General features: G+C 60.8%; 1 protein-coding gene across 2 annotated transcripts in view; it reads right to left on the reverse strand.

Moving 5' to 3' along the window:
• PCDH1 (protocadherin 1) overlaps window positions 1-22,801 on the reverse strand; it is a 52,630-nt gene extending 29,829 nt beyond the window's left edge. For both annotated transcript variants that reach the window (XM_066328880.1, XM_066328881.1), the window contains exons 1-3: window positions 22,644-22,801; window positions 15,548-16,362; window positions 11,826-14,018 (exon numbers count right to left, since the gene is read on the reverse strand). In XM_066328880.1, coding sequence (XP_066184977.1) covers window positions 11,826-14,018; window positions 15,548-16,362; window positions 22,644-22,707 — 3,072 coding nt within the window. In that variant the 5' untranslated portion in view covers window positions 22,708-22,801. The remainder of the gene's footprint in view (window positions 1-11,825; window positions 14,019-15,547; window positions 16,363-22,643) is intronic.
• Between the last annotated feature and the right edge of the window lie 2,869 nt (window positions 22,802-25,670).

The following is a 25,670-nucleotide window of genomic DNA, read 5'->3' on the forward strand; positions in this document are numbered from 1 at the left end:
TTTTGCATTTTTCTCCATAATTAACAATTCTGCAATCTCCACTTGGAGTTGACAGTTCCTGAATTCCACCTCTTCCCAGTGCATTTTTTAAAGTACTTATTGTGTTGACTTTGTAATAATTGATTTTCCCCCAATGTCTTTGGCTTTGCTTGTTAATTTTCTACACTCCAGAATGACTAATTTCTCCTAATTGCTGTAACTCCCTCCTTATACCCCCAGTATTTATTGGTTTCCTACTTCCCACTGCTGCCACTGTGCTGGAATGAGTTTTGGGGCAGAGCTGTCTATTTTCTCAGCTGAGAAATTGTGGCTTTGGATAAAAAAAACCAAACACACATTTTCAGGGCTCTCCAGTGCTCGCTGTGATATTCCTGATGGGGGCACTTGTGCCAGCTCCACATCTGAGGGACAGAGCGAGCCCCTGTCCCCTCTTCCCACAGGGATGCTCTGATGGGGATGTTCATCCCCAGGAAAATCCTGCAGGTTCTGTACTGCCACAGCTCAGGGATTTTTCCCAAGGAGGAATCATTGGCAGCTCTCCCTCTAGTGACCCCCATCTTCTGTGAAGTGCTCTGCTGCTCTTTGAGGCTGTGCCTGCTCCGGCCTCTGTGGATTCCAGCAGCAGTGAACTCCCGGCCCATGTGCTCGCTGCAAAAGCTCTTCCCTTTGCTCCTGCCTCTGCTGCCTGCTCACTCTGCCTTGAACTTCTCCTACCTGCAGGGTTGTGAGGGAACAGCAGTAATTGCTCCTCGCTCTGCCCCTTTCCAATTCCACAAATCTGGGCTGCATCCTGCTCTGCCAGGTCCTCCCGCAGACACCAGGCAGGTCTGGCCAGCTCTGCTGCCCTTCCCTGTCCCCTTTCCTTCCTGTGCCCCACCCCTGTGCCCCTTCCAGCTCTTCCCCAATTTTCCAGCCACAGGGAAGCCAGGCCCAAACCCACGGCTCCAGTTTTGGGGCTTGTCTGGCAGTAGCAGGAACTCGTTTTGGTGAGGAGTTTTCCTGGGCTGTCCCTGACCTGCCTGGTCCTGGCTGCAGAGCCCAAAGCCCCCAACACCAATCCCTGACTGTGCCGATTCCTTCTGCATCAGGGCACATTAGGAAAAATTATATTGGGAGAAATTTCTTCGTGGAAAGGGTGGTCAGGCATTGGAAGGAGGGTGGGGAATCACCAACCCCGAAGGTGTTCAAGGAATGACTGGAGGTGGTATTCAGTGCTCTTGGCTGGGTGACACCAAATCTTGATCTTTTCCAACCTTAATGATTCCATGAGGATTCCCACTCACGGATGCTGGATGGGGCTAAGGGGACCCCACACTCCTTGACCCCTCTGATCCCTCCTGCCCCTTCCTTCCCTCATTCAAACATCTCCAGCTCCCACAGGACCTGCACCAGGCTGATTCTCCTTTCCAAACCCAGGGAAGACACACTCAGCCCAATTGACAGCAGTGCCAGGAGGGAATGGGAATTTGGGATGTCACCATGTCCCCACAAACCCACGGCATCACCGCCTGTGCAGAGGGCAGGCACCGAGCAGCAGGAGAAATTCTATTGTTCACAAAGGAAACCATAAACTCTGCCCTGGGCACCCTTTTCCTGCTGCCAGGGATGGAGGGGAGCCACCCTGCTCCCTCCTCCCGAGCTCAGCGGGGAAAATCCAACCCTTGTTAACCGGCTCACTGCTGATCCCAAGGCAGGATCCGCGGCTCCTGTGCTCCTCTGGCAGCTCCTGTGCCTCCCCACACGCCAGAAGCTCCTTTCAGGCAGCTGCCAAAGGAGCTGCTTCCCCAAGAGCTGCCACAATGCAGCAACTCACAGGGCCGGGAGTGAAAGGCAATGTCAGAGCCAGCGCCCGGAATATCAAAATAAGTGACAAGGGGGCCATTGTGGCACGGGAGTTACTCAACTTCAGATGGATTCATGAACCCCTCTCCTTTACAAACCAACCTGGAGCCATGCAACATCCCTGGATAGCGAGACAAAGAGAGAAAGATAATCCCGGGGACCATGCTCACAACGACCCAGAGCCAGCTCTCCATGGGCAGAGGATTGGGAATTATTCGCTTTGCCTGTCGAGGAGCGGGGCTCCGGTGCAGTGCGGCACAGCCTTTGGAGCAGGAGGCTGAGGGGAATATTATGTCCATGGAAACCAGGGCAGGCCTCGAGGAAAGCTGGAGCTGAATTGCCAAAAGCACCCAGGGCAATGCTCAAGCTCCAGGAAACAGGACGCAGGCTCAGCTCATCCTGAGCCGACCATTTCACAGCTCATCTGGGCCACGAGAGCTCCTGCTGCCGTGCTGGGGTGAGCATGAAGCTGAGACAGCTCTTCCCGTCCTTTTCCATGACCCTCCAGCAGCACACTGTGCAGCCACTGCAGTGATTTTTGGAGGAGAAGCCCCCCAAGAGCCCTCCCTGCTCGTTCTGCACTCACCCTGCAGGTGATGGGAAGAGCTCAAGGCATTTCCTGGCACAGCAGCACCCAGAGGGACAGGGACAAGGGACAAGGCAAGCCCTGCCCTGGCTTGGTGTCACCTCCTGGCATCTACAGTTCCCCTGTGCTCCTACTCTTGGTGGCCTGGGGGTCCTGTGTGCCCCAAAGGTCCCTCCCTGCCCTGCCCCACCATCTCCAGGTGTTCAGTTGGTTAAGCAGACCCAGCTGCATTCCCAGGGTCGCTCCCTGTTTGCACAACACGAAGGAATTGAGGGAAGGGCTGGTGCTGAGCAGAGATCAGGTCTCAGGGGCTCTGCCTGCTTTGGACAAGGGAGGGAGATGGCTGGGCCCATCTCTAAGCCAGGATGTAGTCTGTAAACACGTGTGAGACCCACCCTTTTATTCAAAACACTCCTTCAGGCCCTGCCAAGATTCTGTCCCTAGGGTGGTGTCTCCCAAAGAACCCTGGCAATCCTGGAGCACAGTTAAAGGCCCAAATGTGTGACCTCCCAGTCTGACTTAACTGGGGTCACCTCCAGCACAGCCCTTGGTCTCACAGGGCACATCACCATGGGGTGACAGCTCTGGCCTGTGATGCTCACGGGCTCTCCTGTGGTGGCTGTGTCCGGCCCCACAAATCCCTGTGTCCATCCCCAGTTCCCAACAACCCTTCAGCTCTTTCACTGTTGGCAAACCAGAGAAGGAATCCACAGCTAGAGAAAAACCACATAGGAATCCATGGAATCCCACCTCCCAAACCCAGGTATTACCCCGAAAAGCACCTGCTCCCCCTCCTGAGTGGCTGCTCAGCTGACAATTAGCGAGTGCTGACCTTGCAGTCAGCAGAGCCAGTCTCCAAGTCCTGCCGAAATAATGATAGCAGAGCAGCCAGCCTCAAATGGACATCAGCTCCCGAGGCACTATTTAATGAATAAATCCAGGGAAAATGCGGGCTGACTCCACATAGGTGCCCCGAAGCCTCCTGAAATTTGCATGATGCTCAAAGAAGCCGCCAAAGCCCGGTGCCAACCTGCCCGGTCAGATCGAATTTATCTAACTCGGAGCAAGATCTAACGCAATTAGAAACCCATTTAGGCAGCCTGGGGACAGAGCCTGCCTAACCTCAGCCTATCCCAGCTCTGAGCCCATCCAGGAGGTGCCATTTGGCTTTTCTTTGGGTGAAATGAAGATGGGCAAGGAAAATACAGAAATAAATCATCAGAAGGGCGAGCGGTAAAATCGAAAGGGGTCATTATCTTTGTGGAATGATGTCTAAATTGGCCTGGCCGTGCTGTCCTGGAATGTCTGTCACCATCCAGCTGATAATGGAGCTATTCTGGAGATGGTTGGTGTGGAGTGGAAATTGCCCTGGACGCAGCAGGAGGCCTCATAATCACGTTAAAACCATCTGAAGATCCCAGGGAGAAAAAGCTTCCGGAACCAGGAGCAACACTTGAATAAAACCCTCGAGGAATCCAACAGCTGCAGAGTGGGAAAATAATGCTGGGAAAATAATGAGCTAATCTGGCTCCCAGTTGCACCCAGTGGAGCTGACAGGGAGGGCTGAAGGCTCTGGGGAGAGCAGGGGGTCCGAAGCTGTAAACTCAGGACTCCATTAAAACAAAGGGAGATAACCAGGAATGCTTCCATGGAAAACCTGTCAATTTGCTGAAACCAGATCATTATTCAAGCGAGCTCCTTGTTTCAGGGTTGGGGCGTGGGGGGAGATCTTTGCTGACACGTGAAAATGAAAAAGTGATGCTCTTGCAAAGGTACCTTTCACTTCAGGACTCCAGCCAAGTATTAATTATGGAGCTCAACTCAAAAAGGTCAGGAAGAATCATGCCTTTAAAAATTTCTAGGAAAAAACATTATCTATAATATGTATTCTGATTGACTTGGGAAATGGGGGGAAGAACTGTCAATTCTTCCTGATTTGCTTTCAAATTGAAAATTTTCCTCTGAGGGCAAACTTGTTTTGCAACCAGCTCGATTTCCACAGGCGAAGGGCAGCAGCTTTTCCTGTTTGCCCAAGGAATTGTGCCTGTTCCAGAGGTCTGGGCACCCACACCCTGCAGAGATGGGCAGAGCCCTCACGTTAGTGGTCTGCACCTCCTGATGAACGGTGATACCGGGTGAGACAAACCTTCCTTTGGAGACATAAAACAGGTAGGACAAGTCATAGGAAGGCTTCTTGGGGCCACTTATCTTGCCTGCACTGCTCCAGTTCCCATTCCCACTGGCAGGGACCCCTGGGATAGCGAAGCTCCTCAAATCCCTTGATTGCTGTCACATCCTTGGCCAAACCAGATCCTGGCTCCAGACAAATTTCCAGCACATTAGCAAAGCTTTCTGAGCTCTCTGGGCAAGAGACACCCTGATAGTCCCTAATAAAACTGTGATCCACTGGAAATCCTTGGAAAAAAAAAAAAAAAAAACCCACCCAAGCTCCTCCAGTCACTTGCAGAGCCTGGAATCACAACACCCCAAAAGGTCTTGCCCAGCCTGAATGAGAACAAAAGGCTCTTCAGACACCTGAAACACGGGTTTTGCTTCCACGGGGCTAAAGTGCTTTTGATGAGCGAGCGGGAGGATGAATGGAGGAGGGTGAGAGGAGCATCACAGCGCTCCAGCAGGACACTTCCAGTAGGATCTCACTCCAGAGCTCAGCCACCAGGTCCCCCCAGCAGGGCCAGATCTCAGGCAGCTGTTCCCGAGCGCGGGGAGCTGGGAGGATGTGGAAAGCAGGCCGTGTGGGAGAGGAATAGCTGCAGGCTTCCAAGTTGCTCAGGCCTTTCAAGATGTCTCCGAGGAGCTGAATCAGGGCACGCTGCTCTGACAGCTCCAGAGCGGGATCAGCTCCCAGGGAGAGAGGTGGGGGCTCGCTGCCCTCCCCAAAGGACACCCCTGAACTTGGATGGAACGTGTCAGGATCCCTGGGCCACGTGTGGATGGGAGATCAGGGCGGGTGTTTTGCAAGCTCAGGAGGATGTTTACATCCCAGGAAAGGGGCATCCTCAGGGATCTCTGGGCAGGACCCACAAGGCCTGGCTGTGAGTGCCTGAAGGATGGAAAGGATGAGGTGCTGGAGCTTCCTCCTGCTCTCCTGGCAGGTCACAGCCCAAGCTCCCACCACAAACACACCCACGCTTCCCTGCAAGCAGATGAAGGGCTGAGGCAGTAAACAGCTTCCACCACACAAGGCATTGATGCAAAACAACCAGGAATGTTTTGTAAGGGATCTGGGGGAGTTGTTTTCTTTCTGGTCCTCTGCCTGACCTCCTCTTCCTCTCCAGAGGGCTGGGTTGGGAATCACAGTGGGAAAAGAAGCCTTTACTACAGGTAGGACATGGAAACCAGGTCCTCAAGGGTGCAGAGACCTCCAGAAAGTTCAGAAAGTCAGAGAACAGAATCATGGAATGGTTTGAGTTGGAAGGGACCTTAAAGCCCATCCCACCCCTGCCATGGGCAGGGACACCTCGCACTCTCCCAAGCCCCAGTGTCCAGCCTGGCCTTGGGCACTGCCAGGGATCCAGGGGCAGCCACAGCTGCTCTGGGCACCCTGTGCCAGGGCCTGCCCGCCCTGAGGAATCATTCCTTCCCAGTATCCCATCTAAATCACTCCTCTTTCAGTTTAAAAGAGTTTCCCTTGTCCTATCACTCTCTGCCAGTGTAAAATCTCTCTCCGTCTTTTTCGTGGCTCTCTTGAAGTACAGAAGGGGTCAGGACAAATGATAAGGTCAAGGAAGGACCTGCTGGGGGAGAAGTTGAGTCTGAGTCGCAGGTCTGACTCCAGAGGTGAAGCCAAGGCTGAGCTTCACCCAGGCTGGACTGGTGGGTGCTATGGCACAGTCAGAGGTGACAAGAAAAGGGACACCAAGATGCCAGAGGGTGACCTCCTCACCCCTGTTCAGTCCTCCTGTGCCCCAGTCAAGCTGTCTGTCCTTCCTGGGATGCTGAAGGATCAGGGCACTGCAGGAAGAGCCTCCTTTGGAATAATCTCCCCTGACCATCTTGGTTTCTCCCAGGAGCAGAGCTGGGTTGTGCAATGGCAGCACAGCCGTGCCCTGGGGATGGGCCGTGCCCAGGGCTCCTGGCAGGTGCTCTCACAGGACAGGGGTGTGGGGGTGAGGGCGGAGGGGCAGGAAGGTGATTCTGGCCTGGCATAGGGCTCAGCATTCCAAAGGATGTGCCAACCAGAGGGAGAGTTGCCAAGGCATCACAGGGGCTGAGTGTCCAACACCCCACAAACCACAGAGGGACTCTCTGGGAGCTGCCCTGGCATGGCCCCTCACAGGGAGATTCACTCTGGGGGTCCCAGCTGGCCATCAGCTCCAGGGACACCAGAGCACAGCAGCCACCCCTTTGCTGTTGTCCCATGGCTGCCAGGGCAGCCCTGACACAATTCCAGCCGCTCTGTGCCCTTTGCTCCAGGCATTCCTTAGCCCTTGTTCCCTCCCTGGCCTGTCCTACATCCTACACCCTCTCATTACTCCAACCTCCTTCCATCCCATCCCAGAACATCCCAGCACATCCCAGCTCTGCCCTCACCCAAAACACCCCACCCTCCACCGCCTCCAGCTGCATCCCACCCTCTGTGCTTCATCCCACCCACAGCCCCTGGGTGCTCCGGGGGCTGAGAGGGCACCGAGTGCCTGGGGACACGCAGGGACCAGGGGACACGCAGGGACCAGGGGACACACAGGGACCCGGGGACACAGCCTGTGACAGCCCCGGGTTCTGCCCCAGCGTTTGGGTGTCGGGTGAAGCAGCCTGCAGGGCTGGGCCCCGCTCCAGGGAACAGCACTGCAGCTGAGAGCCCGGCCGAGCGGGCAGAGCAGTGCTGGGAATATCAATCAGGGAGGGTTGGAGCGGGCGGCTGCACACACAGCCAGGGCTTTCATCCCCCAGGATCCACAGCTCGGCCGGCAGAGCCAGCCAGGGGCTCAGCCCTGCGCTGGGAGGGCTCAGCATCCCTCTGTACTGGGGCCAGCACGGTCAGGAGAGAGTGGGGAAAGCCAGGGTGAAGGGAGAGATCAGGAGAGAGGGTGGAGAGGAGCAGACACAGCTGTGAAAGACGCGGGAGGATTTGGGGGGGATAAAGGAGGAGTTCCCCAGATCCAGGCTAGGAAAGGCCAACGCTGGCTCCAAGGCATCAGGAAGGAGAGAGGCTGAGGCTGTGAGAAGGGAGGGGAAGAGGAGGGCAGGGAGCAATGAGAAGCAGGGAGCAGTGGCAAGAGGGAAACTGGGCAGTGCTGTCACCCAGCCCCATGTGGGGAGCCCCAGGCAGGGAGAGCAGGCTGGGTGAGCCTTCAAGAGAGAAAGGACGAGATCCCCAGCGCTGGTGGGGCCAGGGACTGCCAGGCAGGAGGGACCCTGGTGGGTTAGGGACGGTAAGAGCCACTGTCCCTTTGCAGACACTGCTCACAGAGCCGTCACCTGGCCAAGGCTGCCCACCCTGCTGTGACCTGCTGTCACTGTGTCCACCCCACTGCCACCCTCCACACAGCACAGCCTCCCTCTCCCTGGGGCTGTGCCCCCTCTGTGTCACCTCCTACCACAGTCCAGGCTGCACGGTCCCCACTGCCACCTCTTTGGGGACAGGGGTTGTACCCTGCCCTGGGCCACCTCCCCCCGGGGAGACTCCGGCTGCATCCCCTGAATTCCCTGCCCCTGACACACAGCATGTCCCTGCCCCCGTGTCACAGAGACCGTGCTCCCCTCCGTGCCACCCGCACAGGGTGCTGGCAGTGGCATCCCGCTGTCACCTCCCACGCAGGGGCGCGGGCTGGGTACACCCCGCTGTCACCTCCCCCTGCAGCGCAGCCTGCGCACACCCACGCTGCTCTGGCTGCACACCCAGCCTGTACTCGGGGGTCGCTCTCCTTCCGTGGCTGAAGCTCCTCATTTTGAGGTCCCAAATACCCCACGGTGCTCTCACTCCCTGCCATCAACCCATGTCCCCAGCACTGACGTGCCAGGCGCCACCACACCTTCTTCTTGCCTTGCCCGTGGTGCCCCCAGCATCCTCACCAATGCCTCAGCACAGTGCACGACCCGCCCCCGACCCCGTCCTGTGCCCCTCCAGCTCCCCCGGGCACCCCAGGGATGCTCACAAGCTGCTGTGCTTTGACGCAGCCAGTCTCCCAGCAGATCCAGGGATCTGCAGCCCCTCAGCGACACCTCTCTCATTGGATCTCAGCCCGGCAGAGCCACATCTGACCTCAGCCCCGTGGATCTCAGGAGCAGGAGCTGATTCACGGTGTGGAGGAGCTGCTCCCAGCACAGCATGTCTCTGAAACTGGGGAAAAGCAGGGCAGGTCCCCCATGAACCCTCAGCTCCATCTGCAGCTCCATGCTGGATCCATTTATCAGCTCATTCCACGTGAACGACCTTGAGAAAACCCACTGACCCAGGACAGTGGGAGACTTTCCCAGACATCTGCCAGCACCTAAACCTGCAATTTATGGAGACTCTGAGCTAAATTCTCAAACAAGACGATTTCATTTCTGTCCATTACAGCTACAATGTTCCTCTCCTCCCCTCCCGCAGAGAGTAATTAATGCTGCACCGCGCTCCCAGCCCGCGGGCAGGTGCAGGAACCTCTGCTGAGCTCGCTCAAGTTCACACCACTCCAGCCACCTTCCCGGGTGGTGGGGGGCTGTAAGGACCCGGGGCAGCTCTCGGGAAAGGATGTAGGATATCCCCTCCCGGTAAAAAAGGATGGAGCCTGGAAGCCAGGCAGAAGAAAGAGCCCCTCCCCACGCCAGCGCCTGAGCTCTCACCCCAGGTTCATCAAAGAGCTGCTGAGGACAAGGAAGGAAGGGAAACTTGTCTCAGAAAGTTCCCAAAGGGAAGCAGATAGCAGGGCTGAGCCAAGCCCCCAGACTGCCCTGCCCAGCCCTGCGGGGAGCACTTATTGAGGTGGTTGTTGGTGTCTCCTTTCCTCCTCTGCAGCCATCACATCTCCCCGCGGGTCCCAGCCCTGCCTGCCCAGGAGGCCCAGACACTTCCTGGATGGTTCAAGATAAAACCTTATGCTGTTAGCAAAACAAACGAGGAGGCTGTGAGAGCCAAGGCTGGCACAGGGCTCAAACCACCGAAGCCAGAACCACTGGTTTCCCCAGCTGATCTAATCTCTCCCAGCGCCAGAGCTCCTCAGGCCCGGCAGCCTGGTGAGGCCACTGGAGGCCCTGGGGAAGAGGTGAACTGGTGTGACAGGAGCAGGGATGGGCACCCCAGTTTGGAAGAAAAACCAGGAGAAACAAGAACGGATGGCCAGGGAGGGGGTCCCTGAGATGGGATATTGGGATGGTGGGAGAGGGCTGTTGGACTGTTCCTGCCTACCAGGATCCATCTTTTCTCCAAACAGCTGGAGACAAGACCCTGAGCGAGCCCCATGGCACTGGCATCACCCCCATCCATCCCGCCAGGAGATCCCATACAGGGCACAGCCATCTGCATGGGGAGCAGCAAGCCTTCCTGAGCGGATCTCTGCTTCCCATCACCTGGTGGGGTGGGGGAGTGCCGGGATCCAGCACTGCTGACACGCCGAGGCTCCATCTGCAACCGCGTGCGCCCTCATTGCAGCACTGCGGCGCGCGGAGCCGGCGGCTGCCAGCCCGCACCGGCGGGATTTGGGTCAGGCTAGCCAGGCACAGGGATCTGCTCCACACGCTCAGGCTGTGGGACGTGGGTGTGGCTCAAGAGGATGTGGGCATCAACCAGGAGAAGCTTTGAGGGAGGATGTTGGCGTGAAATGAAATGATAGCTTGGGCAAGCCGGGCCATGGTTCAGACTGCGTCCACATCTGAGCCTTTGTGTGTGTGTGTGTGCAGGTGTTGGGAGCCCTGTCCTGAAGGAACATCTTCAGAGGGCCAGGTAGTGACTGGACATGGGACATGTCAACCTGGGGATGAAGGGTCAGCATCATGAGGCCTCTGGACTGACCACGCTGGGATGTGCTGGAGGGTTTGTGAAGATGGCCGACACACATGAGCATCACTTCTGGCCTCCATAGGGCCTGAGTGCTCCAGTGGCCAAGGACATGGGAAACATGCCTGGGAAATTGCTGGGAGTGAGAGCCTCCTCAGGGGCAGCAGGGAAAATAAGGCACAACTGGTCAAAAATAGAAAACTTTATTGAAGTCAAATCCAACAGGGCAGCTGAGCTCAGCCCCACGGCAGGAGCCCAGCCTGCCGCTCACTGGGGTACAAAGAAAGGGGCAGGGATCTCATGGGGCACAGGGGGTACAGCACTGGGGGGGAGTGGGTGGTCCTCACCCATGGGGCCCCAGGAAGAAGGCAAAGCCACAGGCACTCGCTCCCCCTCTCCCTCCCTGGCTGGTTAAGGACAGAAGTGCCAAAGCAGAAACGTGGTGCAAGCTCCTAAGTGGCCAGACAGCCCGAGAAGGAGGGTCCTGCAAGCTCTGTGCTCAGCCCACGACCTCGTGGCTCAGCTCCAAGCTCCAGTGCACACCAGCGAGCAGCCAAGACCTGCCTCCGCCCTGCCCCGCACGCAGAGAACCCCCCGGCGACACCAAGAGCAGTGACCCGACCGCAGCAGGGACCCCAGTGCCCCTCTCCCCCAGCCCCCAGCATAGCCCCAGCCCCACCACATGGATGGGCCCTTCCCGTGCCACCAGGATCTGTGGACCCTCTCCCGCAGAGCCACAGCTCCAGGCCCAGTGCTAAGAGAAGCCCGGATTTCACTGCACCGGCTGTGGCAGAGGGCCCGTGCCTGGGGGAAGCCAGAGCCTGAGCCTGGGAAAAAGGCAGAGCTTTGCTCCTCCACCCAGCCCCACCTGCCCGGGCAGCCGCAGCGGGCGCAGAGCTCCCTTTGAGGCGCCTGGTGCAGGGATGGTGGCAGGTTCAGCCACACCAGCAGAGCTGGGCTGGCAACAGTGAGGCCAGAGCCTTCCCAACCGCTCCGTGGAGCGGGGCAGAGCTGGAACCCGGCTGTGGCAGTCCCTCCTCCCCATGAGCCAGCCCAAGCAGAGGGAAGGTTGGGAGGGTGGGCATCACCCTCCTTGGTGCTGTTAGATTGGTCCCCAAAGGGGATGCAGGCTGGTGGCATTCCCTGCCCGGAGCCCCACATGCAGAGCCACACACATGCAGTGCCCTTCACGTCACCGCCACCCAGGCAGCGCCACCAGGACCCAGCCCCGGGAGCTCTGACAAGGGCTTGGACAGTTTTTGGCCTCTCCCACACCATCCCTGTCCCCTCCCTGCACCACGCCCAGGCTCTGTGGCTCGGCTCCGGGGTAGTCCAATGCCAGCCCCCTGGGCCACACATGCAGGGCTGGGGGCGAGTCCACGCTCACTCCCACACCTCTGTCCAGATGGCTCCCCGGTGCAGCGGGGGCGCCGCTGCCGGCCTCAGGATAAGCTCTCCTACCTGCTTGTTGGTGTATTTCTGGGGGTTGGTGCGGTAGCTGTAGTCCGAGTACTGCTCGGAGCCCGTCGAGTTGTTGTCCCCGGTGCCAACAAATGTGTTGGTGGCCGGCAGGTCCTGCACCACTTGGTGCTTCTTGGAGGCAGAGGGTGACTGAGGCTGCAGCTGGATGGAGGGCAGCGGCGAGTTGGAGCGGTAGTGGCGGCCCAGGTCCGGGCTGCCCGGAGGGTAGTTCAGGGGCAGGTGGATCCGGGGGCTGTCGCTGACGGAGTCGTTCATGAGGTTGAACTTGAGCGATTTCTGTAGCCCTGTCTCCTCCTCATCCTCCGTGGGTTTGGGTGGCTTGGGAGACTTGCTCTTCTTCACCTTGCTCTTGCTCTTCCCGCTCTTGCTGGCCTGCTTGGGTGCGTACAGGTCCTTGGTCTCCTTCTTGCCCGCCTGGTAGCCGCTCTTGGCCTCGCGCTGCCGGCAGTAGCGCACCAGGACCACCAGCACGATGACCAGGGTGACGGCCACGATGCCAGCGATGACCCCGAAGAGGATGTTGCTCCGCTGCTTGCTGCGCTCGTACTCAGGGTCGCCAGCGATGTCGATGTCCAGCGGGGTGTCCAGGCTGTGCCCCACCAGCGTGTCCAGCAGCGTGCGGTTGGCCAGCGTCTCGTTGACGTAGAAGTGCACCAGGGCCGTGCCGTGCCGTGAGGGCTTGCCCTTGTCGTTGACGCGCACGACCAGGCGGTGCAGGCCGTGGTGCTTGCGCAGGATCTCCTTCTCCAGGGTGATGTCTCCGCTTTGCGGGGAGATCTGGAAGAGCTCGAAGGGGTTTCCTCCTGTGATGCTGTAGATCAGCTCGGCGTTGATGCCAGAGTCGATGTCCTCTGCCTTGACCTTGCTCACCTGCTGGCCGGGGCTGGTGTGGGGCAGGATGTGCTTGTAGGTGGCGTTGGAGGGGGAAGTGATGAAGGGGGCGTTGTCATTCTCATCCAAGACGTTGATGGTCACCCCCACGTAGGCAGACCTGGGAGGATCCCCACCGTCCACCGCCTTGAGTCGGAAGGTGTAGGTGCTCTGCTGCTCCCGGTCAAAAGAGATGCTGGAGAGGATGGTGCCAGTGCCATTTTGGATGACAAAATCCCCGTTGTCTTGCTCCACCGACAGCTGGATCCGGGCGTTTTCTCCTTTGTCAGCATCGATGACCGTCACCATGCCCACGGGGCTGAGGGGTGGCATGTTCTCCATCACTGAGAAGTTGTAGCCACTCAGCATGAACTTGGGGTCGTTGTCATTCCTGTCCATGACGTTGATGGCCACAGATGCTGTGCCCTGCTTGCTGGGGCTGCCTTTATCTTCTGCCACCACCAAGAACTCATAGCGTTCCCGCTGCTCTCGGTCCAGCACTGCCTTCACCCGGATCTCCCCTGAGTCAGGGTCAATGGTGAAGGCACCCTTCGAGGAGGGGTCTGTCACCAGGGAATAAACCAGCTTGGCGTTGGACCCGCTGTCAGCATCAGTGGCACTCACCTCCATGACCAGCTCATCGGGCTCGTTGTTCTCAGGGAAGGCCACCTCAGTGAAGCTCTGGCTGAAGACAGGGGCATTGTCATTGACGTCCATCACCTGCACCTTCAAGGAGTTGGTGCTGGAGAGGGGCGGGTTCCCCGAGTCCACGGCCACAATCTCAATTGTGTACTCCTTCACCGACTCATAGTCCAGCGGCGTGGTGGTCTGCAGGAAGTATTTCTTCTTGCTGTCACTCCCTGTCTCACTGGCCTGGCGCAGCTGGAATGGGACGTCACCGGCCACCACGCAGGTCACCACAGAGTTTTCACCCTCATCTCGGTCAGACACCTGCACCAGAGCCACTGCTGTCTCTACTGGCACGTCCTCCGAGATGTTGGCCATGCCATCCTGGTGGGTGACCAACCCTATGCCTCGGATCTCTATGGAGGGCGCGTTGTCGTTCATGTCCTTGATGGTGACCACCACCTGTGTGCGGGCGCTCTTGGGGTTGGCGCCCTTGTCCTTGGCCATGACGGAGAACTTGAGGGTGCCGATGTCCTCGCGGTCGATGGGGCCCTGCACGGTGATGAGCCCCGTGGCACGGTCCAGGCGCAGCAGCCGCCGCACCATATCCGAGGCCTGGTGGAAGGAGTAGTCGATCTCGGCGTTGGCACCCTGATCTGAATCGTTGGCTTTCACCTGGGGACAGAGGGACAACCCGTGAGCACAATGAGGGCACGGCGGAGTGAGTCCCTCCACTAACTGCCACAGCCTTCCCTGAGGACAGCCAGGGGAAAAACCAGGATTTCCTCTTCTGGGGCCAAGGACTGTGGGGCAAAGACCCTGGGACCGGCAGAGCAGCTGGGAGCCGCCCTCAGGCATGGAGGCTTTGCCTCGCTCTTCCGGAGAAACCGGCTGAGCCGGTTGGCTGCACTCCCCTCCCGGCCGGCTCCGGCATGCAGGGAATCCTCTGGAGCCATGGAACTGTGCTGCTGAGACCCAGCCAACAGCAGGGAGGGACAGCTCCAGCTGTGCCCCCGAGGAGGGGCTGGAGCAGCTGCCTGGCTCAGGTGAGGGCGAAGAGGGAGGCAGCGATGTGTGGAGCTGCAGCAGCTCCATCGTGGCATCCGGGGATGCAGCCAAGCAGGGATTGGGGCTGCCTGGGCCCTGCACAGCACCGTCCATCCCTGCCCGCCCGCCAGGAGCCCTGCATCCCCATAAACCTGCCTCTACGCCTATTATTTGCTTTCTAAAGAAGATGAGGTTTGTCTAACATTTGCCTCCCTAATCGGCTCTCTGAGCAGCCTCTTCTCTGCACCATTTGCTGCTCTGCCGTTATCTTGCTCAGCAGATTTGGATGGAGAACGAAAGTTGTTAAATGTAAATTCCACCTTTTACCTCCACTCACAAAACAGGCGGAAGTCATTTTCCCCCTGAAAGATAAAAGCTGAGCAATGGCAGCAGCGGCGTCTCAGCCCATTCTCCTCCCGGCCATGCAGCTCCCTTATCTGCTTCCAACTCCCATTCTCTTAACAGTGAAAAATGAATTCTTAAAAAATTCACATCAGAATTAGCAGGCAGATGAGAGCTGGCCGCGCTCCGCTTATTAAGATGGCAGCTGCAGATAAACAGATGTCAACTACTATCATCTCAATGCCCCCTCCAAGCCAAATCCACCAAGATCCAGCCCCTTGGGCTCTCCAGGCCAGTTCGCAGCGCTGCCGGAGACGAGGCAGAGCTCCCGCTCCCCGCAGACAGCAGGGCACCTCCGGAGCCATGGCCAGCCCTGTGCACAGGCAGCAGGGATGCTCCCTGTCCCCACCTCCTGAGTTTCCATGGAGCGGCCAAGGGAATGCAACTTATGAAAGGGTCTATGTCTTGTTTGCAGGCAGCACTGAGACCACCCTGGCCCCAAGCCAGACTCCTGGTGGCCCTCAGGTCCCAGCCTTCCCAATAACTCAGAACCCTTCTCCCTGCAGCCTTGCTGCTGCCCCTCAGCCGTGTCCTGCAGCCCCACTCCAGCTGTGCCTTCCTGCTCATCCTCTCCAACCTCGCTCGAGCAGATGTGACATCAAAGGGACCTGCCTGCCCGCTGGCCCCGGGTGACACTGTGGGCTCCTCCATCCAACCCTCCCTCCTCCCTGGTGGAACCATGGCTGTGTGGATGCTCCTGGCTTGTCCCTGCAGCCAGGCAGGAGGAGAAACAGTGAAGAGTCCCTTGCACTCACCTGGAGGACAGAGTGCCCCACAGGGCTGTTTTCAGAGAGCTCTGCCTCGTACAGGGCCTTCTCGAACTTGGGCGCGTTGTCGTTCATGTCCAGGATGGTGATGCGGAGCAGGGCGCTGCTGGCCCGCGGGGGGTTCCCTCCATCCTGCACTTTGATGGTCAGGTCGTAGGAGTCCCACTGCTCCCGGTCCAGGTTCCCCATGACGATCAGCTGAGGCTGCTTCTCGTCCTGGTCCTCGGCCACCTGCAGCCCAAAGAGCTCCTGCGCCTCCGGACCAGCCATCAGCTCGTAGGAGGCAACGCCGTTGGGGCCCGAGTCCCGATCCATGGCCAGGGGGATGGGGAAGAGCGTCCCGATGTTGGTGTTCTCGGGGATGGAGAGGGTGAGGACGGGCGAGGCAAAGTTGGGAGTGTTGTCATTGATATCGAGCACCTCGATCTTCCCCTCGAGCAGGCGCGGGCTGCTGTTGGCGTTCAGGTTCGTGATGGACACCTCGAACTCCAGGAAGCAGGGCTCTCCGGGCAGCAGGTGCTGGCACTCCCGCAGGTTCTCCCGGTCGATGGAGGTCTCTGTGGTGTAGATGTCCCCAGTCTTGCCATCCACACGGAGGTACGGGGCCCCCACCTCCAGCTTGTAGAGGTGCCCCATGTCTGGTAAGCCGTAGTCAGCGGCCAGGCTCCCTATGAGGCTGTTGGGGGGTTGCTCCTCCTGCACTTTGTAGACCACACGTGTCCCCGAGGCCAGGGCAGGGAGCTGGCAGAGGAGCCACAGGCCCAGGCAGGATGCCAGTGGGTTCATCCTGTGCTGCAGGGGAGCTGGAGGAGACACAGACACCGGAGGTTAGGGACCAGCCCAATTCCCTGGCTTATCCCACTGCGCCATGTGGGGCTACACATGGTCCTGGCATGGCTCCCGAAGGGAAGGGGCTGCTGGCGCTGCCTCCTGGCAGCTTCCAGGGCCCTGAAGGACCCGTCCCAGCTTGCAAAGTTCCTGCAACGCCCTGCTGGAGTGAGTAACCCTGTCATTGAAACCTCAGCCCTGTCACTAGCAGGAAGCCACTCCTGCCACTGTCCACCCTCTTCGTCACCACACCAACTGTAATTAGACCCAACGAGGCACAGTAACAGGGTGGACTGCAGGCAGCCTGCTGCCAACAACCCGATGGGAGCCGGCCAGACTCCGAGACAGCTTCTCACCACCCAAACACAGGAGCATTGTGTGCCACCAATGCAGGGGCACTGCCTGCCACACACAGCAGGGACAGGCAGGCACTGCACGCAGCTGCCAGCACTGCAGAAACAGGAGCACCAAACGGGGAGTTCTGCCTGCCCTGTGGGGATGTGGGGCTGACACCCATCCAGCCCTGCAGGGATGTGGGGCTGACACCTATTGGCCCTGCAGGGACATGGGACACTGAAGGGATACAGGGCTGACACCCACCCAGGGACACAGGGCACTGCAGGGATGCAGGGCTGTCACCCATGCAGGGATGGAGGGCCATGGCTCGCTGCAGGGATGCAGGGCTGCCATGCACCCAGCACTGCAGGGACACAGGGCACTGCCAGCATACCGCTCCCTCCCATCCATCACTGCCTGCACTGCAGGAACAGCAGCAGCCATCACTTCGAGGACACAGGACGCTGCAGGAATGCAGGACTGCTGCCCATCCAGCACTGCAGGAACACGAGGTGCTCCAGGGATGCTGCCTGTCCGGCACTGCAGGGCTGCAGGGCAGTGCAGGGCCACGGGGCGCTGTGGAGATGCAGGGCTGCCACCCCTCCAGCACTGCAGGGCCATGGGGCACCACTGTGGTGGGACAGGGTAGCACTGCCCTTGTTGCACTGCCAGCGCAGTGGCACTGCCAGCCTCGCACTGCGAGGTGCCTCGCACAGAGGCACCACCCACCCGGCACTGCAGGGATGCAGGGGCCCTGAGCATCATCCCTCCTGCACTGCCTGTGGAGCACTGCCACCCCCGGTGCTCCTGGCAGTCAGAGGGACAGCGGGTCCCTGTCCAGGCTGTGCTGCAGTGCAGGAACCCCCCGGGCAGCCCCCGACAGTGCCCAGCCCTGGTGCACTGCAACGGCAGCACAGCATCCCCCTCGCTGCACAGTCCCTAGGCAACCCCACACCCTGCGCCAGCAGCTCCTGTTCCCTTCCTCACTGCAGACACACTGTTCTTCCCGTTCCCTCCCACTCCAGTCTGGGACATGGCACGCACTGGGTGCCCACCCTGTGCCAGTGCCGCCCCCCGCTGCTGCAGCGGCGCTGCCGGGAGCGCTGCCCCCTGCATTGCAGAGACACCCCTGCACTGCTGCACCCCTGCACCGCTGCCCCTGCCACTGGCACCTCTTTCCTGTGCCCACACACTGCCCGGGCCATGCCAGGCACACCGCCAGCCCACAGACTGACCCCTCCTGTGCCAAGCCTCATGCCCTGCTACCAAGCCCCTGTCTGATGCTGTGCTTGGCCACCAGCTTTCCCTTTCCCTGGTTTCTGTTCTGGGAACATGCTTTCCTCCTCCAGGGTCCAGAAGCACCCACACAGCTTCTGCTGAGCCGTGAGCATAAAGGGGTTCAACGTAACTCACTGGCACCCAAAACCAGGGATTGGGTGCCCTAAAATTACCAGCCACAAACATCTGGCAAGGCCCACAGCATCACCCTGCTCTCACTGCTCCCATCGCTCCCTCTCTCCATACTCTGTACCCAAGGATAAGCAAATGCTCTATGGCCAAGCCCTCCATCACCACCCCCCTCCGTGGTGCCACACAGCAAGTGCCCAGTTCCTGGTTAGCCTGGCACTGTATGGACCATCAGCGAGTGGAACACGCTGCACTGTCCTCCTTGGTACTGCCCACAAGCCAACAGCTCCCAGTCCCTCCACCTCTCAGCTTTCCCAAGGACATGGGACATGGAAGAGATGAGCCTCTGCCTCCACAGTGAAAATACATCTCCGTGCCTGGAGAGGAGACAGTGGTCCTGAAGCTTGCCTCTGTTCTGCCACTTCCTTCGTGTGCAGAGCAGAGCCATTCTCAGCTGGCTGAGGCTGTGCAGAACTGCCCCCGCTGGCACTGGGATGTGTGATTCCAGGAGGAAGGGATGAGGACAGCAAAACCTCTTTCATCCCTAGGCCAGGCTGAGGATGGAGGAGGTTAGGAGCTGAGCAGAAACACAACAGATCTCTGCACCAGCACAGGCAGTGTGTGCACACGTGTGTGTCTGTGTGTGTCTGTGCTGGGTGTGCACTGTGAGCACTCCAGGGGTGTGCACCTGCCCGGAGCACAGCTCTGTGTCCATAGGGAAAGGCACATGTGACACCTGTGCTCTAGCAGGGTGTGCAGGTGTGTCACACAGGGCAAGGAGCACATCCCTGCCTGCCCTGGGCCAGTGCCCCAGGTGTGAGCCAGCGCTCCTGCACGTGTGTGTCCCCATGGTGTGTGGCCCCCCACAGTGTGTATGTCCCCCACAGTGTGTGTGTGCCCTCACGGTGCATGTGTCCCCACAGTGTGTGTGTCCCATGGTATGTGTGTCCCTCATGGTATGTGTGTCCCCACGGTGCGTGTGTCCCCACGGTGTGTGTGTCCCCATGGTGTGTGTGTCCCCATGGTGTGTGTGCCCCCTCATAGTGTGTGTGTGCCCCCTCATAGTGTGTGTGTGCCCTCATGGGGTGTGTGCCCTCACGGTGTGTGTGTTCCCCTCACGGTGTGTGTGTGCTCCCAATGGTGCATGTCCCCCTCACAGTGTGTGTGTGTCCCCACGGTGTGTGACCCTCATTGTGTGTGTGTCCCCATGCTGTGTGTGCCCACATGTGCGCATGCCGCTGGCACGCTGCCTGTGGATGTGTGTGATGTCACCGTGCGGGGGCACTGGCACCTGGGTCACGCTCGTGTCTAACACACCCGTGGGCTGTGCTCACTCCAGACCCCCCATCCAGCTGCCTCCACGGGCGAACCTGCCCTGGGCTCCACCAGCCCTGCGCTCTCACCGGGGATGGCTGTGAGTGGGGACAGGGAGGACGGCCAGCTCCAGCTGCTGGGAAAGGGCTCCCAGAGGATGCCCAGGCTGGGAGAGGCACCGTGCCCGCCGCTGGGCTGTTTGCTCTGGGCTGGGCTCTGGCTTCTGGTGACGTAGCCACGTCCTGACTAAACCCTGTGCCAGGTGAAAGATCACAGGGAAAGGGGAAAGTCTCCAGGCAGTGCTGATGCCTCACACGGCTCAGGGAGCTGGGAGGGACGGCCTAGCAGCTGAAAACGCCACGAGCCCTGTGCCAGCCTGGAGGAGGAAGGGTGTCACCCAAAGGTGCCCAGCACCCAGGATTTCTGCTCCAAAACCAGGGCTGGAGTCTGAACCCAAGCCCCATTCCTGCAGGTGAAGGAAGGAACCCTGCAGAGCAGGGGGGTGGGAGGAGGAGAGGGGCTGAGAGCCTGAGGGGCAGTGCTGGAAGGCACGAGGGGCCCTGGACTCGGCAGGATAAGGAATCAGCAGGGTCAGGAATCCTGCTGAGCACCCAGGGGTGCAAACGACACAGCGCAGACGTGAGAGCCCAGAGCTGGGCGTGAGGAGGAGGAGGAAGAGGAGGAGGAGGAAGCCTCCACAAGCACGTCTGTGCAGGAGACACAGGCTTCCCAGGGACCAGTCCAAGGCACCAGGCTATTTTCCCATGGGATCTAAGGACCATCCCACACTTTCTTCTCTAGTGCCAGGCACCTTTTTCCAACCTGCTGGCAAAGCACAGAGCACTTAAAAATAAAAACCCCTCCCAAAACAACTATTCCTCCACACACACAATTCTCCCTACGGGGAGAGTGTGAGAGAGACTGAACCACATGAGAGAGGCGTTAGTCACGCTGCTTAATGCATGACTGGGAAGCTCTCCGAGGACAGTGGCATGCAAAATCCGACAGAATTCAGCCGTCCCCACCAAAAAAAAAAACAACAAGCCTAATGAGAGAGAGGTTATAAAGCACCGCGAATTTAAGCAACTGCTTGAACAAGCCTGTGCTCCCTGTGATTCCCACAGCCTCTGGCCCCGTTCCACGGGAGGCAGCACCGCTTCGGGAATGGGCACCAAAGTCCAGCCTCTCCTTGCTCCCAACGGCTGATTGCGTGGCTCGCAGCCACGGCTTACAAGTCTGTCCAAACCCTGCGCTGAGCACACAAGTGCTAATCCCTCGCCCCACGCTCCCCCCAGCCCTGCTCCGACACCCGGAGCTGGAGCAACATCCCAGCAAGCAGCAGCCAGCTCATCCAGCTCCGCGCGGAGATGAGGGATCGTGTGAGCCGAGAGAAAGGCCGCTGATGGTCAGTCCTGCGCCGAAGGCACGGCTGGGCTGAATCCTGGGTATTCCGTAGCACGTCCCAGGATTTGCTCCAGCTCCGGCGGCCACTGCGGCTGCTCGGCGTTTCTGCAGGCTGGGCCCGAGCGCCCGGAGCCGGAGCACCCCGCGAGGAGGAACCCACTGGCCTGGCAACAGCGTCACCCCAGAATCATCCCTGAGGAGCTGGGCAGTGATGAAACGCCAGCGAAGCCCAGGGCCCTCCCTCCTCTTGCTGCCTTCTCCACATCCCTTCCAACTCTGGCAGCCAGCGAGGCAGAGACCTGTCAGAGCCTCCCTGGAGCGGCACCCGCCATCCTCCCACCCGTGCGTCCCCCACAGCCACTCCGGGCTCCTGTCCCCTCCCGCTGCCATCTCACCCCGGCTGGAGAGGGGCTCTGGGGGAAGACAAAATATCGCGGGCCTGAAACACCCCGGCAGGGCCGCTGGGAGCTGGGCACAGCGGGAGCGGCTCTGCCCGGGGATGCAGCCGGGAGGGTTGGGGGACCTTGGGGGAAGGGGGACAGGGTCCCCGCCGGCCTCCCAGCGCGCCGGGGGAGCCGCTGCTGCGGCTGCGGCGGCCGGGAGGGAGGATGGAAGCCGGGCTCCGCCTGCCGGCCGCCGCGCCGAGGCTCCCCGGTCCCCGCGGCGCTGCCCGGGCTGAGGCTCCGGCTGCCGCCGGCTCCGGCTGCGGGCACGGAGGGGAGCGGAGACCTCGCTCCTCCAGGCGGCTCCGCCAGCCCCGCGCACACGCACAGAGACACGGACACGCACACGGACATACACACGGACACACGCACGGACACACGCGCAGACACCCGTGAATAAACCACGGCAGCCGCTCTGCCGGCACCGGCTTCGCGCTCAGCCTCGCGTATCGGGAAACAGGGATCCTCCGCGGCGCAGGCACGCGCAGCCCGCTGACACACTCACCCGCACACACAGCCCGCTGGCACACTCACACACAGCCCGCTGACACACTCACACACAGCCCGCTGGCACACTCAGCCGCACACACACAGCCGCTGACACACTCACCCGCACGCTCAGAGCCAGCTGACACACTCACCCGCACACACACAGCCGGCTGACACTCACCCGCACACACACAGCCCGCTGACACGCTCACTCGCACGCACAGCCCGTCACAAACACACAGCTCCGCACACAGACACGCGCAGCCCACTCGTGTCCCCGCACCCCGGTGTCACACGCACCCCGCGGACACCCCGGCACGGCCCCCGGCAGCGCCCCGCGCCCGCCGCTCCGGCTCACGCACAGCCCCGCTCCCAGCCGGCTCCCGGCTCACCCGCAACTTCTGCGGCTCCCACGCAGCCGCGCACCCCGCGGGCGCACACACCCAGGCTGGACGAGGGACACACGCCCAGGGCCAACCCCACGCGGAAAATAAACACCCCGAAACACGCGAGAACCCCCCGCCACAGCCGCCCTCCCGCAATCACCGCCGCCCCTGCGCTGCGCGGGGCTGTGCGGGGCTGGCCGCGCTCCCCTCCGCTCCGCTCCGCCACAAAGTGGCAGCGCCGGGCGGGACCGGGGACAAGCGGGAGCCGCCCCGCTGGCCGCGGAGCCCCGCGCAGCCCGGCGCGGAGGGGAGCGGAGGGATGCGGGATGCTCGGGAGCGGGATGCTCGCCAGCGCCGCTCCCGCCGCCGCCCGCCCGCGCTCCCGCCCGGCGCCGAGCTCCGGCGCGGGGCATCCCGCACCCCGCCGCGGCTCTGCCCGGCTGCGGGCGGGGGTCCCGGCCCCACCGCAGCTCTTACTTGGATGGTGCCGGCGCTGCGCTCCGTGCCGAGCCCCTGCGCGCTGGTCCCGCGCCGTCTCCATCGCTTCCTTCCCGCCGGGACCGGGCTCCCCCCACCCCCCCGGCTCCTCTCGAGCGTTTATCCACGGATGAAAACCAAACGGAAAAAAAAATTAAAAAAAATTAAAAACAAAAAGGGGGGGGGAGGGGGGGCAAAAATATATAAATGTCCCGTGGGAACCGCCCCCCTCCCCGGGCCGGGGCTGCGGCTCCTCCGGCGGAGCGGCGGCTGAGGCTGGAGGCAGCCCGGTGGGCAGCTCGGTCCGTGCCCGCCTCCGTCCTCGGTGTGTGTGAGGATGTGCAGGGGAAGCGCAAGCGCAGGCACGGCCCCTTTCCCCCCCCCGCCCGCCGCTGCCTCCGCCTCTCGCCGCCACCACCATGGGAGGTGGAGCTCCGGCTCCTTATCAGATCCCGAGCCCGGCCGGGCTGCCGGGACGAGCGGGCAGCGGCTGCCGGGCAGAGCCGCCCGGCCCCGGTTGGCGGCACCGCGCCAGCGCCGGGCTCGTGCAAAACGGGGTCCTCGGTGCCCCCCGGGCCCCTCGCCCCGGGGACCCCTCCGCTCCCTGCCCGCACACGTGCGGCTCGGGTCTCCCTTTTCACTCCCCTCTCGGCGCTCTTAATAATTAATTCGCTCGTTTATTCTTCCAGCCGGCGCTTCCCAGCCCCACAGCCCCCCTGCACAGGGCCGGAGACCCGGGCCGGCGCCGCCGGGAGAGTCCCCTCCGTGGCACCGAGCTCCCCGGGGGCTGTGCCCACCCTTCCCCGGCCCTCCCAGCCCGGCAGGGCTGCGGACAGGCTGCACAGCTCCTGTGCTGGCCGCGGTGGTGGGGCTGGAGCGGCCGCTGTGCCCTGCCGTCCCAGCTCGGTGAATCACGGCTTTATTTATTGCGGGGTGTCGGGGCGCAGGCAGGCACGGAGCACCTGCGACTCCCAAAGCACCCGCGGGCTCTTGTGATGCCTTCACAAGCTGTTGTCCCCCAGCTGGCTCCTCCGCTCGGCACCGGGGCTGGCCGGGCAAAGTCTCCCGGGGGCCTGGGGACAGCGTGTTCCGGGGCTGCCCCTTCCCTCGCCGCCTCCGCCGCCTCCGCGCTCCCGCAAGGAGCGGCCTCGGCCCCTGCCAGGGGCTGGAGCTGCAGCCCGACCCTGCCAAAACCCTCAGCGCCCTCCGAGGGTCGCGCAGCCCGTGGCGCTGCCCCTCACCCGCCTTCCGGGCCGGCTGCGGCGCGGATTTCTCGCCAGGATGCTGGAAAGTCCTTCCCGCTCCGCCGCAGCGAGGATGGGAGCGCGTCTCCCCGCTGAGCTACGCCAACCTGTTGCGCAGCGCCCTTCGCTGCACACATGCTCAGCTCGGCTGCATGACTGCAACATCTAGAGGCTGCGCCTGCCTGCTTGGAGCAGCCCGGCTCCATCTCACCCCCTAAATCACCCCGTTTTCCCCCCCAAACTTGCCGTGCTTTTCGCCCAAATCTCCCCGCTTTCCCCGGCAACAAGCGGGTTCAGCCGTGGCAGGGCTGCGTCCCGCCAGGCAGGACAAGGGGGCTGGAGTCATCCCTCAGGATGGAAACCCCAGCTCTCTCCTTCCAGACTTTCGGCTCCTCCGCGTCCGTGTGCGGGGCTTTTTTTTCCGAGTGTCAATTCACATGAAGCCAATACAGCAGGAGATGTGAAGTGAGAAGCCAGGGAAGGTCACAGCCCAACCTTTGGGGCAGGGAGAGGAGCTGTGGGGTTTGTCAGCCTGTGCCGTGCTGATCCAGCCTGAGCTGGGCAGGGAGAGGGAGCAGAATTCTCTGGAGACAAGGGGAGATTTGATGGATCGGTAACTGGCAGCCCTCCTCGGAGGGACGGAGGGCTGGAGCAAAGGGAGAATCCAAGGGAGTGACCCCCGTGGATCCAAGGCTGCCCATGAAGCAGGACGGCAAACTTTAGCGATTGCTGGGGACCAAAGGTTTGCATTTCACAAGAGTCACGGGGCAGTCGATCGGGGCGGCACAGGGAGTGCCGGGGATCACAGGATGCCGCTGATTTGTGGGACACTGGTGACTGTTACCTCAGCCTGTGCTCAGACACGTTTCTGAGGGACAGGTGCAGGCTCTAGGAATGCAGGGCAGAAGTGTCCTGGCACCAGGAACCACTCCTGAGCGGCCCAGAGGAGCAGCCTGGCAGAGCCCTCTGCAAGTGCCAGCAGCACCTGTGGCCTTGCTGGGCTGTCCTGGGGGGACACCATGTCCAGGCCACGGCTGGCCTGGCATCCAAGGCTGCCTCGTCCATCTCTGCTTTCCTCCTCCACCCCACTGCTTTGGAAAGCCCCTCCCAAAGTGCTCCTTGCCCTCTGACAACACAGGAAGCTTCGCCATTCCCTGTACTTCCTTCTCCTGGGCGTTATTGAAGAATTCAGAATGGGTTGGTTGGAAAGGACTCAAAGACCATCTCATTCCACTCCTATCTGGCGGGGCACCTTGCACCATCCCGGGTGCTCCAAGCCCTGTCCAACATTGCCCTAAACATTTCCAGGGATGGAGCATCCACAGCGTCTCTGGGCAACCTGTGTTTCACCACCCTCACAGGAAGAATATTCCATCCTGATATGTACCAGCTCAGATGAGTCACCCATCCTCACCTTGTCTTCACCATTCCCAGAAAGCAGAGCCAGTCTGAGCAACAAGAAACCCTCAGGCTGCAGCTCTGTCTGCAGAGTTATTCCATGAGACCCTCCAGGGCTGCCAGTGCTGCTGCCCCTGGAGCTGCTGCTGGAGGCTCTGGCTTGCCCCGAGCTCTAGATCCCCTCGTGCTGGGCTGCTCCAGGTACCTGGGCTGCTCCAGGTGTACCCTGTGCTGGGCTGCTCCAGGTACCTGGGCTGCTCCAGGTACTTCGTGCTGGGGCTCCAGGTACCTGGGCTGCTCCAGGTACTTGGTACTGGGCTGCTCCAGCAGCACACGGAGGCAGCTGCTCCGTGGTACCGATGGGGCCTTGTCAGAAGAACAAAGC

This window comes from Sylvia atricapilla, chromosome 14 (assembly GCF_009819655.1).
Source record: "Sylvia atricapilla isolate bSylAtr1 chromosome 14, bSylAtr1.pri, whole genome shotgun sequence".
NCBI classification, from domain to species: Eukaryota; Metazoa; Chordata; class Aves; order Passeriformes; family Sylviidae; genus Sylvia; species Sylvia atricapilla.